The sequence below is a fragment of the Sander lucioperca genome, chromosome 9 (genome assembly GCF_008315115.2).
Source record: "Sander lucioperca isolate FBNREF2018 chromosome 9, SLUC_FBN_1.2, whole genome shotgun sequence".
Classification (NCBI taxonomy): Eukaryota; Metazoa; Chordata; class Actinopteri; order Perciformes; family Percidae; genus Sander; species Sander lucioperca.
This window is the reverse complement of record NC_050181.1, coordinates 35,836,825-35,851,089: the sequence shown is the minus strand read 5'-3', so window position 1 is coordinate 35,851,089 and position 14,265 is coordinate 35,836,825. Positions and strand designations below refer to the sequence as shown.

Here is a 14,265-nt window from a genome sequence, read left to right as displayed (position 1 = left end):
TTTACACTAGTGAATAAAAAAACCACAAGACTCTTTTTTTCTTTTCTTTTTTTTTTTTTTTTATAGCTGGAGCTTTTGCATATTTTATACACCTCCAAAATGCAGCCTGAATATTTGGTCTTTAGAAGCCAGGATTTAAAAAATAAAGTTATGAGGGAACAATGATTCGTAATGACTGACTCAGCCGGCTGTTGCTTGTTAGGAGATTACCATTGCGCGTAATAACAAGGTTATTCTTCTTTACTATGTTTTTATTATTTTGTTTCCTCATAAAAGCAGAGAACAAGACATCAAAGAGTGAAGAGCTTTTCCTTTATTGGCAAGGCATACAGTTCTAGTTGGAGTGAGGGCTAACACACCCGCAGTTAAACAGCAGAGTTTCGATTGTCAAAGCTGCAGTCTTAGTTCATGACCCATAAAGTCTCTAAAAACAGAAACACTGAGCTAGGATGACTTGAGGCCGTGTGACTATATTATCTTCACCATAAATTCAAAAAGGTCTCAGATCAGCCCTCTTACTGTAAGATCCTTCATGAGTACATGATCCGACCCGATCGGTGGGAACAGAGGAAGACAGGAGATGAGTGATGCTTTAGAAAACTCAGACGGAAATCTGTCGCTAAACTATTTTCATACCAAGAGAAAACATGAAAGTGAGTATTTGTGCTTACGTATAATGTTATTTGCAGACATAAAGAAATGAAACGAGAAGGAAAAAAAGCTGAGTTAATAGTGGAAATCTGTCCTGTGTGACTTTCTCACACATCAAGCTACACATAAGTACTACACCCCAGACTAAAAAAAAAAAGTCTACGGTTCCATCGTTTCTGACAGTAGTAAAGAAGTAATAAATAAAACTGTACATGAAGCACTGTGAGGAAAATGTACAAAATCAAACAATTAGTGACACGCAGAGAGACAGACGGAATCTTTGCATGTTGTGCTGCTTAAGCCGTTGTTAAATAGTCCTTAGTGTTGAAGGCATCCTTGAGTGTTGGTCTGTGTGGTGCTGTTTATAGCTACAGAAAAGGATTGCACACGTTTTGCATTTACTCCAGCATGTCAGTGAACACGTCTATGACCAGAAACAAAATCCCAAGTTTGAAAATAAGGCGTCAAAAAGAGAAACCTTTCAGCTCGTTAACCCAGTGAAACATGATGTTTCATGGTAATAAAATAAAAACAGGTTTCTCCACAGGCTAAGTTCTCTATACTCGTCTTCACATCCTGCAGCCAATGTCGTGAATTTCAACAAAACACTTTTTTTGTTTGTACAGTCAATTATAAAAAGAACAAATAAAACAATTTCAGTCCCTCCAACATTGCGCGACCCGTGCAATTCAACTCAACCGCCACACCATTTTCCGACAGAAAAAACAGTGAAAAAGTCATGTTATACATGTTCAACTGTACTGGAAGTGCAGAACTGTAAAAGTACCATACAAAGTGCTTTGGTTTTTTTTCTCAGCAAATACATCAAAAAGGTCAACCAAGTCATTCACTCACACACAAAAAACACATCACTGTTCTAAGACAGTATCAGCTTCAGTTACTGTTTGAACAGGAGTAAATAAAAAAAAAAAAAAAGGAACAGAGACGCTAGGGTCAGATTGGCACACAGGGTGCTACAATCAACCAACTTTATCAGTCACTGATGGAAAGTAGCCAGTGGCAAAATGGAAATTACAGTACGGGTTGTGTCACGCTTGCTTGGCACTTGTTTTGTCATTGACTATGTCCCTGTGAAGAGCGAAATATTGATCAATGAGAGAAAAAAAGATGGGAAAAAAAAAATTCTGTCATAGGAAACTGTCTCCTGAATTTTACAGTGAAAATGATGCTTACATCCTTCTTTGCAACCCTTGTGCTTCTAACACGCTGCCCTTATCAGTCTAGTAATTTATGCAAGTGGATGTTACCAAAACACAGTATTGCAGTAGGTGAATGCTGTGTGTGACACGTTATGTGGTAATGGATTTAAATGGATAGCTAAATGCATTCATAGCTGTACTGTAGAGTTTAGTTTTTGCATCATGTCCATGTCATTGACAAACAGTCATCAGCCTCCAATGTGTTCATACGATTTTCATAAAGTGCTAAACTTGAAGGCAGACTGATAAAATGGGTGCCAAATATTAAGAAAATCATTGGCCTCCAATGCCAGAACTTCAGTTCCACTTGTCAACACTGGGAGGCACCATGTGCACAGCCCACATTGCTTTGGATGTAATTCCTTGACTGTATAACACTACACTGAATCTGGCTCAGTTTTACAACATCAAATAGTTTAGGATTATAAAAATGGAAATAGTAAGCCTAAAAAAATTATATGTACTGCCAGCCACTTCATTATAATCATATTCTTCCAAAACTACTGCTTGCTGAACACAATTAAATGGGCTGAAAGGAGTGCTACAAATGTTTTAAATGTCTGCTGCATTTACAGTTTCCTGCACAAAGTCATGCATAGCTTCTTTTTGCCATAACTTAGCCTACACTGCTTTGAAGTTTGCTATTTGCTCTATCTTCACTTACCGTATTTCACTGCGTATGGACCTAAATAAAAGACAACAGAATAAACAAACGAAAAACTAAAAAGGCAGGCAAAACAGCATTGTCCCTGTAAATTGCAAGTTTGGCAAGATGTCTTTCAAGACGTCGTGTTTTCACGCTCATTCATCACTTCCTCACTTTCTTCACAAAAGAGGAAGACAGTTCTGTCATTTGTTGTAGTAGACCTTGGGTAGGCTGGTAAAAGGGAAGTTTCTTTTTAACTTCTTATTGTCTCTGTAGAACTTTATCCACAGTATGACTGACTGAAAGTCACGGAACTCAAAGGACCGGTCAGAAACTTGGTTTCCTGTCCTCTATTAGAACAGTGACTCTATCTGTCTCTCTCCAGTGCAAGTGACTGCTGTGTAAAACTGCAGACTTTCATAACACCCCCCTACACCCCAAGACCGCACTCCCGTACTCCCTACCCCGAGGCTTGCTGTCCCCCTGTCCGCAGAAACCAGAGTTGGTGGTGTTTTGATTGGAGTGGGAGAAGAGGAGTGACAGAGGAGGCACCGAAATCAAGAAGAATAAACAAAAAAAAAGGCCAAAAGCAATATAACTTTTGACTGGTGCTATGTGCCAAGTCTGAAGCGTGGTACCTCAGAGACGCCTTCCTCTTCTGTCTCTCTCTCTTCTGCCATATCTTTATCAGAGTCTAAAGAAAACGTCCTGACTGAATCAGTAGTGAGCTTTTTAGTGAGCCGACGAGTCGTAGCAGATACTGCATTGAATCCGCTGCCAGAATCAGTTCTGGAGAGTTCAGGCCCCCTACTGCCGCTGTGGCCCTCCTCTTCCTCAGGTGGACTCTCTGTATCAGACTCTCCCTCTTCTTCCAAGGTCAGCTCAAACTGGAACTTGTCGGCCGAAATGGAGCCGCTGGCCCCACCGAGCGCTGAGGCTTCCCCGGTAGGGGCTCCCTCCCCCAGGCCCTCTGGGTGGGGTGAGGGGCTGTGGGGGATCATGCTCTGGTACCATTCTCTGTTATCCTCCAGTGTGTCCAGGATCTCCTGAGCATCTGGGTGGACAAGGTCGGCCCACGTCTCCCACAGAGGATGAACGATGTAGTCAATGAAACCCACCTGAAAGAGAGAGGCAAAAAGTGGTGTATATCTACACAGAGTCTCCACTATTTCTACATTTCAACTAAAAAAAGCCCCTATTTTACTCCTTTTCAGCATCATATTTGTACTCCAGGGGTCTACTAGAATAGGTTTACATGCTTTGATGTTCAAAAAACATATTATGTTATGCTCATACTGCCCATTGCTGCCCATCGCCTTCCCAAAAAGCCCAGTCTGCTCTGATTGGTCAGCTGGCCCACTCTGTTGTGTCAAATTCAAACTAGCCACTGGGCGAGCTGTGCTTGCTCAGGCAGCACCAATGGGCAGCACATATGAAAAACTAGGCTGGCTTTCTAAATCAGTGACATCACTAATTGAGGAATTTCAAACAGGAATGTGGGCGAAGACTTCAGGCAGTTGAGAAAAAGTGCTGTTTGTGGGACAGAAAGCTCCATTTGGAGCGAAATATGTTGCTTTTATACTTTATACATCAATTACATACACAAAAAAACTATAAAACACACTAAAAGATGGGACAAATCCAAAAAAGCATAATAGGGGCTCTATAACACTTTCACAAAAGAAGTAATTCAGCCTTAATACTGTACCTGGTTCTTCTCTATTGAGGCATTGTGTTTGTCACACATGGGGCTGACCTCCATGCCTTTGTCTCTCTCCCTGTCCCCCTGGGTGAAAAACTCCACCATGATGCGGTCTGTCCACTGCCGGTACAGCTCCAGAGGCTTGGTGGGGTTGCTCAGGTCTGCACAGTGCACCATGTTCTGAAGGACCTGCGGTGACAAAAAAAACAGTTTGTAAATATTCAATTTTTGATTGATGTAAGTCCAATATTTACTCTTCTTTTAGTTCTCTTTTGGTTTCGACCAACTCCTGAGGGAAACCTTTGGCTCTTCAGCAGCTATGTTCACCAGCTAGTTGTAACTCTTGCTGCCGTTTGGTGCTAAGTAGGTACTGTACAGTGGGGTTTTAGAGCTGTCGCCTGCCTGTTAGAAACATGGTAGATTAGAGCGAGGACACTGAACCAAAACAGTAAAGTCAGAGGCTGTAAAAACCAATACAATGAACTGAAAGATGTTAAAATGCTCTGTAGTGCTGAGGGAAACTGCAAAATTTGGTCACTACAATTGACATTGTAATTGTATTCATTGTTGATATAGAAATATTGATTAATGTGGCTCTAACAATGAATAATTGGCAAAACGGTTCTCACCTGTATGCGGTCTGAGTAGTTGTCCAGCAGTAGGACTCCTAGACTGGTGACTTTCTTGGTCTCCACCATTGTTTTCAGGTCTGCCAGTAGGTTCATGTGTTTATACATATCTGTGGCCAGCACCTGTAGTGTTACATTTCAGATCAAATTCCTGAACTCAGACAGAAACAGTACTACGTCTGCAATCTTAAGGGTTCCACCTAGGTGTCGTACCATATCAATGACCATCTTGCGCAGCGACTGTCTCTGCTTTTTGCTGAGGTTCTGAAACATGTCACAGTTATCTTCCTGCAGAAGCTTAAAGCCAACAGCCAGGTGGTGATTCTCCAGCACCGATGAGTCATTGTACATCAGGGCCAGCTCTGAGTCTGAAGGCAAAAAAAGAAAGTTTACAGAAAGCACTGGAAATCACCTGAATGGGAAACAAATGTATGCAGAAACACACTGCTACACAGACACCTGTATACAGGCACCTCATCCACATTGTTAAATACACTCAGCACCCACGCACGTTCACATAATCCCGATGAAGCTATGCAAACTCACTGGTGTTGATGAGAAACTGATTGGAAACTCCAGGGTGATCCACATCGTGGATAGCGCTTGCAAACAGAGCGGCGAGGATCTCCAGATCAGTAAACACAGCCTGGGACAACACAAGAAAGCAGGCACTGTCAATATGTGTGTGTGTGTGTGTGTGTGTGTGCTTACGTGCTTACGTGCGTGCGTGTGTTCGTGTGTGTGTGCATGCGTGCGTGCATGCATGCGTTTGTGTGTGTGTTCACGTGTGTGCGTGCGTGTGAGTGCATGCGTGTGAGTGCGTGTGTGCATGCATGCGTACATGCGGTTTGTGTGTGTGTGGTCGTGTGTGTGCATTGGTGCGTGCGTGTGTGTGTGTGTGTGTGTGTGGGGGGAGGCTCAACATGCCAGGACATGGACAGATCCTATTGTTTTAGTTTAATAATAATGACGTTTGTATGTACTGTTTCTCTTGGATGAATTAGGGTGTGTACCTCCAGAGCCGGTGTGGACAGTAAAACATGCGTGGACTGGACCACGTCTGCAGCATGGATGTTGTTGTGGTAGGCCACGTCGGCATGGTAATGATCCTCCAAAGTCATCATGAAGGTAATGAAAGTGTCCGCAGGAATCTTAAAGGACTTGAGCAGGTCACGTTCCTACAGCAGCAGAATGGGAAAAAAATGTTCAGAAAGAACGTGGGGCAGTCAAGGTAAAACTCATTTATTGAGATGTCTTTGTTATTAGGGCATTGTTTCATTCATTCATTTACTGTACCACATGTTTGAGGTTATACAAGGAGCATGCTGTGTTTGAGGAAGTACAGTATGTCGGGGTGTTTTACCTGGAAGACAGTGTACATGGTGACCGTCAGTGGGCGTTTCCCAGAATACTCAGAGACCTTGAAGATGTCAATACCCCATCTGTTTATGTCCTCCAACTCCTGCCGGTGGACAATGAGGACAAATGTTTCTCGTTACAATATACTGTGCATGGGAGAATATAATGAAAACATTGCGGAAGGATTTGAATTAGGGCTGGGCATTATGGAGAAAATCAGATATCACGATATTCTTGATATTAAACACCTCGATATCAAACTTTCCACGATATGGTAGGGTTGACAATTGGTGCTTCAATAAAATATTTTCACAATGAGATTTTAGATAAATAATCATCAATAATGTGGATATAATGACTAAGTGGTTAATGGCAAACAATAGAACAGCTAGAACAGTCTGGTAAGTTCAGAAAATGACTTTTATCGTCTGTCACAAGTGACAGAAATTTGTCTTTGACGGGGCAGGCTCAAAAGACATTATATACACATATAACATAAGAACATAAAAGATACATGACGATATCGATAAAATATTGATATATTGCCCAGCCCTAATTTGAATAGAGATAAACAAGTGTTGAACTAGTCCTCCTACCTTGGCTAGGAGTCCTTCCTGGCTGGCGTTGACCCCAAAGCGAGGGATGGTGGAGGGGGCGAGGCTGGGGCTGTGGGTGGCCTTCTTCACACCGCTGATCTGGGACATGGGCCGCTTCTTCTTGTCCTTCTCCTTGGTCGGGGGAGACATGATGTCCATGTCATGTTGCTTCTCTGTCAGATGAAGACAGGGAACACATTAACACTGCAGTCTCTTAGCAATCACATTAGCAACACTACACTTTAACTATAACATATCATTTATATGATGCACATCTTTATGCACACAGCTTGTGGAATATAAAAAGTGAAGGCATTTTACCAAGGAAGGTGCTGGAGATGAACTCAGACACTTGGTTCCCCGAACGGCTGGTTTCTGACAGCTGGGTGAGCTCTCGGTTCAGCATCCTCTTGAACTAAGGACCAACACACACAAGCATTCACGAGTTTGATCACACACATCTTTTTGACAAAAACCAGACAGACTAGGACCAATCAAACCGGCAACATCTTGCTTTCTTTCTACAAACCAACAAAATCAAATCAGGAGAAACACTCTCTTTTCAGAAATGTAAACTTGTTCAATTTGTTTAGGTTTTCATTAGTTTTATGTCCCTGTGTCTCACATTTTACCGTCAGGTTTGGTGTATGCAGTGTCATGCTTTAGACAAACTAAGTTCAATGTGAGTGCAGATGCAACAAGCAACCAACAACACTTGATTCCCCTGTGCTTAAAGGCAAAAGATGTCATTTTGAATAATGCTTAACAAACTTACTAGAATGAATTACTAGAGATCGCTCTGAGTAACTTATTAAAACACAGACAACCATAACCATCTATAAATATACTCAGAACACCTCGATTCTTTCTCTGAAGCATTCACACGCGTCCGTGTGTCCCCCCACGTCACACAGTGCAGAAGCTGATCGGACAATCCATAGCTGATTTTACTAGTACCCTGCACCCAAACACACGCATGCACTTGAATGGTGAAATTTAAATGAAGGTGTCAAAAGTCTCTCAGAGAAAGTCCACTGTCCCATCTCAACCACCAGTTGTTCACTTCTTCACAAAACGAGCAACATGTGAGCCTGGAGCAGTCTCATCCCCTGCCACCCACTTCATCGCTCGCCTCTCCTTACCTGAATGAGCATCCACGACACAGAAATTAAACAACTCCCTTCTGGCATTTCAGCGCAAAGTCAAGCATAGGAGCGAAAATAAAACTGAGTAAGAGGGTTGAGCTTTCTGGTCGTCCTCCACGCTGGCACTGCCTGTTCGACAGACAGCAGGGATACTTTTTGCTCCTACACAGCTTGCATGCCTGCGCCAAATCCAAAGCGAGCAGACAGTCCACTGGTTAGTGCTGTAGAAGCTGTGATCAGTACGAGCTGAGCAGATGGAAATAAAGAACTGTGCAGAGGACCATGGAAGAACAAGAGAGTGGAAGCATAGCTGAGGGAAGGCTGTGGGATGCGAGGATGCAAGGCAGAGAAGCCACACTCCCTCGCTCCCCCTGACTCTCCCTCATTCACTCAGCCTGCTCCAATATGTGTGTAAACAGAGGGAGAACGAGGTACGCTAGTCCCCGCCTCCTTCCAAAACTGCCTAAGAATAGCAGCCAATCAGGCACCTGCTGCAGCAGAGGTTGGGAGAGACGAAAGGCCCTCATTGGTGGGGAGATGAACAAAGTAGGCTGGGCTGAGCGTGCCAGAGGCTGACGGTGTGAGACACACCATGTGCACCAAGTTTGAAGAAGATATGAAGGAAAAGCTGTGAATGGATGGAGGGGGGGTGGGGGGGGGGGTTCATTCATGGATCACGTACCACTAAATAGATAACTAAATATTTCAGCACAGAAATGCACTCCAGGCAGGCTGCCTTAGCATAATGAAAATGATATGTTGATGTGTGAAAATAAGCCCAAGCTAAATACAAAAAGGCTTCAATGGCACACATTTTGGTGACAAAAAAATGTAACGTAGTGCAGTTAATCTTTCTAAATTGGGTAGCCCAACTTTTTATGTATTGATTAACCATGTTTTTAAGCTGATTTTAAATATTATAGGATAATAACAGAATTTTTGTTGTCACAGAAGTCACAGTTTCTTCGCTTTCATTTAGTACCAAATCAGTGGTGGTGACTGTTAACAGCAGGAAGTGTAAGCGACGGGAGGCAAGGCGGGCAATGTACTGTTCATGTTGTGGTGGAATTTCCAGCTTATGAACTCATGCTATGTAAGTTAAGACAGTGGTACTCCAGGTCTCATTCAAGTCAGTGTCCAACATAACCTCATACGCTTTCCAGGCAGAGGAGTACTCCAACTTTGTGCCTCCATAGATTCAGGGAATCTAGGCAGCTGCATGATAAGGGAATGTTTTGTTTCAGGACTGTCTCCTTTTGGAGGTCGGTGGGCAAGCCACACTTTTGCGTACTTCCCAGTAGGGCTGCTCGCTCTTAGTCGATTAGTCGACTAATCGGTCGTTTTGGTCTTAGTCAACTAAGATTTCTTTAGTCGATTAGTCATGTTTTATGCTTTTTTCATGCTGAATGACTTATTTCCAAGAAACATATGAGCACATCTCTGGTAAACACAAGAATTAAAGTGGTGCTTTTGCATGACTCTTTGCAGAGAAACTCAGATTTACAGCTCTGTCGATTAAATCAACTAATCGATTAATCGATACAATTGAATGAGTGTTAGTCGACTAAGAATTTCTTTAATCGAGCACAGCCCTACTTCCCAGAGAGAGAGATTGGCTGAACTAGGCTTTAGCATCTGTGTTTTAGGTGCCTGCAATATCTTTGTTTACATTGAAGGTTCAGCTAAATGTAACGCCTCCAGCATGAGTTTAAATACACCTTCAGGAGGATGGAAGAGCATGTGCATGTTGTGTGGGCGGTCTAATCATGAAATCACACAAGCGCCGGGCTCCAGTCTGAGGAGAGGTATACACAGAGGAAAAATGGATGGGGGCGGGGGATGCTGTTTCCTCTCCAGCTCCCACTACCTCATTCAGATTTTTCTGGACATGAGTGGGGGGAGGGGTGCGTCTGTGCGTCTAATCTCTATTTGCGTGCATGAAACCATCCCGCTCATTCATGGAATAAGCCCCGTCAGCGGACGGGGGGAGATTCTATTCATGTTTTCATGATGGATTCTCTGTATTAGTGAGCTTTCAGATGTGTTTAAGGCTAACTGCACTTACAGCACAGAACACGCAATCCACAGGCTAAGTGATGTACTTGGACCCCACTTTAATTTGGGCTGCAGAAGATTACCACCACTTAATGAAAAACTGATGAAAATGATTAGCGTGTCTTATGTTTTGCTTTTATTATCTGTTCTAATGAAACCTGCTGACGTATTTCATCTGAAAAGGGAAACACCAATTCAATTGAATGAAACTGATTACTGAATTATGGATATTAAGGTCTCATCTGAAGCAGAGAACAACAGCGGTGATAAGAACTGCTTGATATTTCTAGATATCTTAACAATCAGGAGCTGAAAGTTAAATGCTGCATTGATTGTGATAGGTTTAACCTTTTCAATGGGATGAACATTAAAATATTGGAATTGTATTCTTAAAAATGTACTAGGTTTGACCTGGATGAGTTCAGAGCCATCTACAGCACCGTGTTCATGGAGTTGGAGTCGGACTAGCTTAAAAATGGCAACAAGATGGACATGACTAATAAAATCCTTCAGGGCGGTGAATCACAGCACAGATTAGAGTGAGTGCCCTGCACTGCAACCTTGCACTATTACATGTGTTGCTGTGTGTCTCTACCTTTTATCCTCTTAAAGGTGTGCATGTTCAGTATGTCACTTGGGGGCTGTTAGTAATGTGTTTTTGTGTTGAAGTACCTTGTTGGAGGCCATCTCGCTGACAGAGTGTCGAGTTTTCAGTGTCTCTAGTTGTTCCAGACACCAGTCCAGCTCATCTAGAGTCTCTATGGCCAGCTGCTGGTGAGGCTCCTCTGTACCAGAGAAACACAGCAAGGCATTATGGTAAGGATACAACTATCAGAGAGCATTCACATACTGTTTAAATTTCAAAAAGATTGTTAAAGTGGAACTTAAAATGGGCTGTTAACCTACTGTTGTTTGAGAACACCGAATAAATGTTAGATTTCTTCAGTGGTGTAATGCACCTAAGTACATTTACTAAGTACAAATTTGAGGTACTTGTTGTACCTGCTACTTCACACTTCTATACAACTGCATCTCTAGTTACTTTACATATTAAGATTTCACATACAAAATGTATAATGATCTTATAAAATATGATGGCAGAGTTATCGATTAAACTGCTCTGCAGTATGTAAAATAGTTTAAATTAGCGCCAACATGAACAGCTACAGCAGTAAAATGCTACCAACTGTACACAATAATACATCCGTAATAATGATATAATGATATAATAATATAATAGATAATTGTGAACACTAACGGGGGCCATTCTGTGCACTGAGTACTTACACTTTTGATACTTCAAGTATGCTTTACTGATAACCCTTACATAGTTTTTACTCAAGTGCCATTTATTTCAATGGATTATTCTTTCATTGTGGTATTGATACTTTTACTTATGTAAATATTCTGACCCCCCCCCCCCCACCACCACCACCACCACCACCAACACCCCACTGGATTTCATGTATTTGTGAATGACATTCATTTACTGATTTATTACTGTGACCAGAATAACCTAGATTTCACAATTCACTATTACATACTACTATACATTTAATCATGATAATGTCCTTGCCGTGTCTCTGTCTCTGTGACCGGGGTCACTGTTGATAATGGGGTATTGATTAGAAAATAGCTCATTCTAACTCCAGCACCGACCTGCGAGGCTGGTCTTGCACATGGATGGAGGGTTGTTGCCTGAGGATCGCGTCCTGTAGACAGAGACCATCCAAAGTTAGCAAGCAAAAGTCATACTGTAACTACAGCATGATTACTTGTGTTAGGTGTGACGCTGAGATTGCTAGAAGATTTATTTTCATACATTTTCTCTAAAAAAAACAACCTACTTGCTGGCTGTGCGATCTTGCTGGCCGGTTATGACGGCAAAGTTACTTCGGACTGTCCTCAGGCTGGCGAGGACCTATAAGATAGGAACAAGAGACTAAATGTACAAGATCATTACCATGTGACGTACATAACGTCTGTGATATAATGAAACCACAGATGTCATTTCATTTACAGCCTTAAAAAGGTGCATGTGCGGGTGTCTGATTAGCTCACCTGGTAGAGCAAGCGCCCATATATAGGTTTACCCCTCGACGCAGCGACCTGCGGCCCTTTGCTGCATGTCTTTCCCCTTTCAAGTCTAAACTGTCCTATACAAATAAAGGCCCCAAAAAATAACCTTTAAAAAAAACTTGCGCAGGCCTTTGCTTTATTCATCTTGAACTAGTTCTAGATGCTTCTTAATGTGAATCTATGACGAGCTTTTAAAACCAGATCTAAGATCTAAGACCAAGCTGAAGTGCTACGCAGAGGCATTCCCCTCTGCCTTTCTGATGTTTGGATGACATCACTGACACCCCTCTATGTCATGTCTGTCACTCCATCTGTAGCCAAACACTGACTCAGCACGCAGAGGAAGCCCACAGAGTATCCGGTGTCCAGGCCTGACCCATGTAGCAGCCCTTATCAGCCAGCATGCAAATTTAAACAGCATGATCCAACAGTATTGGATTCACCGCTTCTTTCGGGGTGTAAAGTGAGCACAAGTGTGACGCACATCCCACGTACGAGCCAGGCAAGAGCCAGGCAACGGCAGCGGGATGCCTGATCCTGTCGCAGGGCCAACATAATAACGAGGGACCATACTACCATCTGCTGTCTTTAGCTGACTAGTGAACGTGGTTTGCTTTGGCAAATTTTCAAATAGCACAAAAAGGAAGAAATGCTTCCAAAAACGTTGGATGGAAAGGTTTCAGAGGACTCACCTGTGCAAATGGTGTGACAATCATGTCTTCTGTATGTCTGCAATACAGAACAGAATACACAGGAGGGAAAGGCATGAAACACTGACTAGAGGACCAATCTATAAGCTCCTACATTTTATTAATTCATCTGTGTTTTAACTTTGTTAAAGGTGCCGTAGGTAGGATTGCGAAGATCCAGGACTTAGCCAAAATTTTTTAACATCGACAACTTCTCAGTCCCTCCCCCCTTTCTGCTAAAGCCCAAAACAGTCTCCTAAGCCCCTCCCCCCACAAAGGAGGAATGCGTGTGCATGAGCAGTGATTGACACGCAGTTAGACATGCCCCCTGGCCCTGATTGGTGCATCTGAACAGGGAGCTGTGGATTTTTGCAAATCGCACTACAGGCTGTAGGTGGTGCCAGAGGAGCCGGATTTTTTTTAAATTACCTGCTTCATGTAGTTCTACTGGAACATAGGGTCAGTTTCAGCAAATATGACAGAAAGTTAGTTTTATAAGTCTTACCTACTGCACCTTTAAGATGAAATAAACAGAAACTAAACCGCACCTGGTATCACTTGTTCACTAGTTTATGAAAAAAAACGCTGTCTGTGCAACCAGGCGGCCAGAGAATGAGTTATCATGTCTACTTACTCAGAGATCCTCATTCGTCACTCCCTTTGTCATCATTCTGTTAAAATGTAGCTATGTCAAAAAAAAACAAATAAGTCATGCACTGCGTATGGTAAGGTTGGTAAGGAAACAGATCGGGGTAGGTGGAAGGATGGGTGATTTAAGTACGAACTGGTAAAAAAAAAAACAGACCTGGTTGTCTCTGATTAAGCGTCACATGCAAAAACAAAAAGAAAAGAGAACTGGGTGTTTTGGGGGGTGGGGGGGGGGGGGTCTAACGGGGGTCACAGGTGAAGTGTTTAATATTTAGTCACGTTTGTCAGGAGGGAGGTGGGAAATGGCTATGACGCCATCTAGAGGGAATGCAGGAGAGGGCTTAAAGGGGACAGAGCCAGTGTTTTTAGCTTGTTTTTATTTTATTTTATCATGTTCTTCTCACCGAGTTGACAACCAGTTGACTTCCCAGTGCTTCAAGCTTTCTTCCCTTCAAAAACAGATAGGCGAGAGTTGATGAGGAGACCTGCTGCGACTGCTTACTATACAGACTTAAAGGTGTTTAGACATTATGAACTGTGTGGGGGACGGTTTTTTCGGGACATATTGTAAACACAAACAGCAAAAAAAGAAACAACAGACAAGAAATTTGACCCTTTCTTCAAATCTCTTGCAATCCCAGTAAAGCAGATTTGGCATGCAAACAAAAACATAAAAACAGCTGGTTGTACCAATGTTGGGCTCTAGAGCTGTAGATTTTTTTTTTAGACACACGCAATGCACAGTATGTTTTTAATACTGCCTTAATAAAACTGAAAGACTGGGGCAAGACACTAAGGTAGACACCTCTTATTAGTCAGTGTAGGAGCCTTGTCAAATACAGGAAA

The 14,265-nt window shown here is 42.5% G+C and overlaps 1 protein-coding gene across 8 annotated transcripts in view; it reads right to left on the bottom strand.

Annotated features, from left to right (window-relative positions):
- Positions 1 to 292: 292 nt before the first annotated feature.
- pde4ca (phosphodiesterase 4C, cAMP-specific a) overlaps positions 293 to 14,265 on the bottom strand; it is a 59,853-nt gene continuing 45,880 nt past the window's right edge. For 3 of the 8 annotated variants that reach the window (XM_036005626.1, XM_031281239.2, XM_031281238.2), the window contains exons 3-16: positions 13,824 to 13,868; positions 12,775 to 12,811; positions 11,851 to 11,924; positions 11,663 to 11,715; positions 10,676 to 10,788; positions 7,125 to 7,218; positions 6,804 to 6,976; positions 6,212 to 6,310; positions 5,862 to 6,026; positions 5,395 to 5,494; positions 5,062 to 5,216; positions 4,849 to 4,971; positions 4,226 to 4,408; positions 293 to 3,635 (exon numbers count right to left, since the gene is read on the bottom strand). In XM_036005626.1, the coding sequence (XP_035861519.1) occupies positions 3,129 to 3,635; positions 4,226 to 4,408; positions 4,849 to 4,971; positions 5,062 to 5,216; positions 5,395 to 5,494; positions 5,862 to 6,026; positions 6,212 to 6,310; positions 6,804 to 6,976; positions 7,125 to 7,218; positions 10,676 to 10,788; positions 11,663 to 11,715; positions 11,851 to 11,924; positions 12,775 to 12,811; positions 13,824 to 13,868 (1,921 nt within the window). In that variant the 3' untranslated portion in view covers positions 293 to 3,128. Of the gene's footprint in view, positions 3,636 to 4,225; positions 4,409 to 4,848; positions 4,972 to 5,061; positions 5,217 to 5,394; positions 5,495 to 5,861; positions 6,027 to 6,211; positions 6,311 to 6,803; positions 6,977 to 7,124; positions 7,219 to 7,945; positions 8,619 to 10,675; positions 10,789 to 11,662; positions 11,716 to 11,850; positions 11,925 to 12,774; positions 12,812 to 13,823; positions 13,869 to 14,265 lie in introns of those variants that run through there. The other 5 variants (XM_031281235.2, XM_031281237.2, XM_036005627.1 and 2 more) reach the window with 3 other exon arrangements.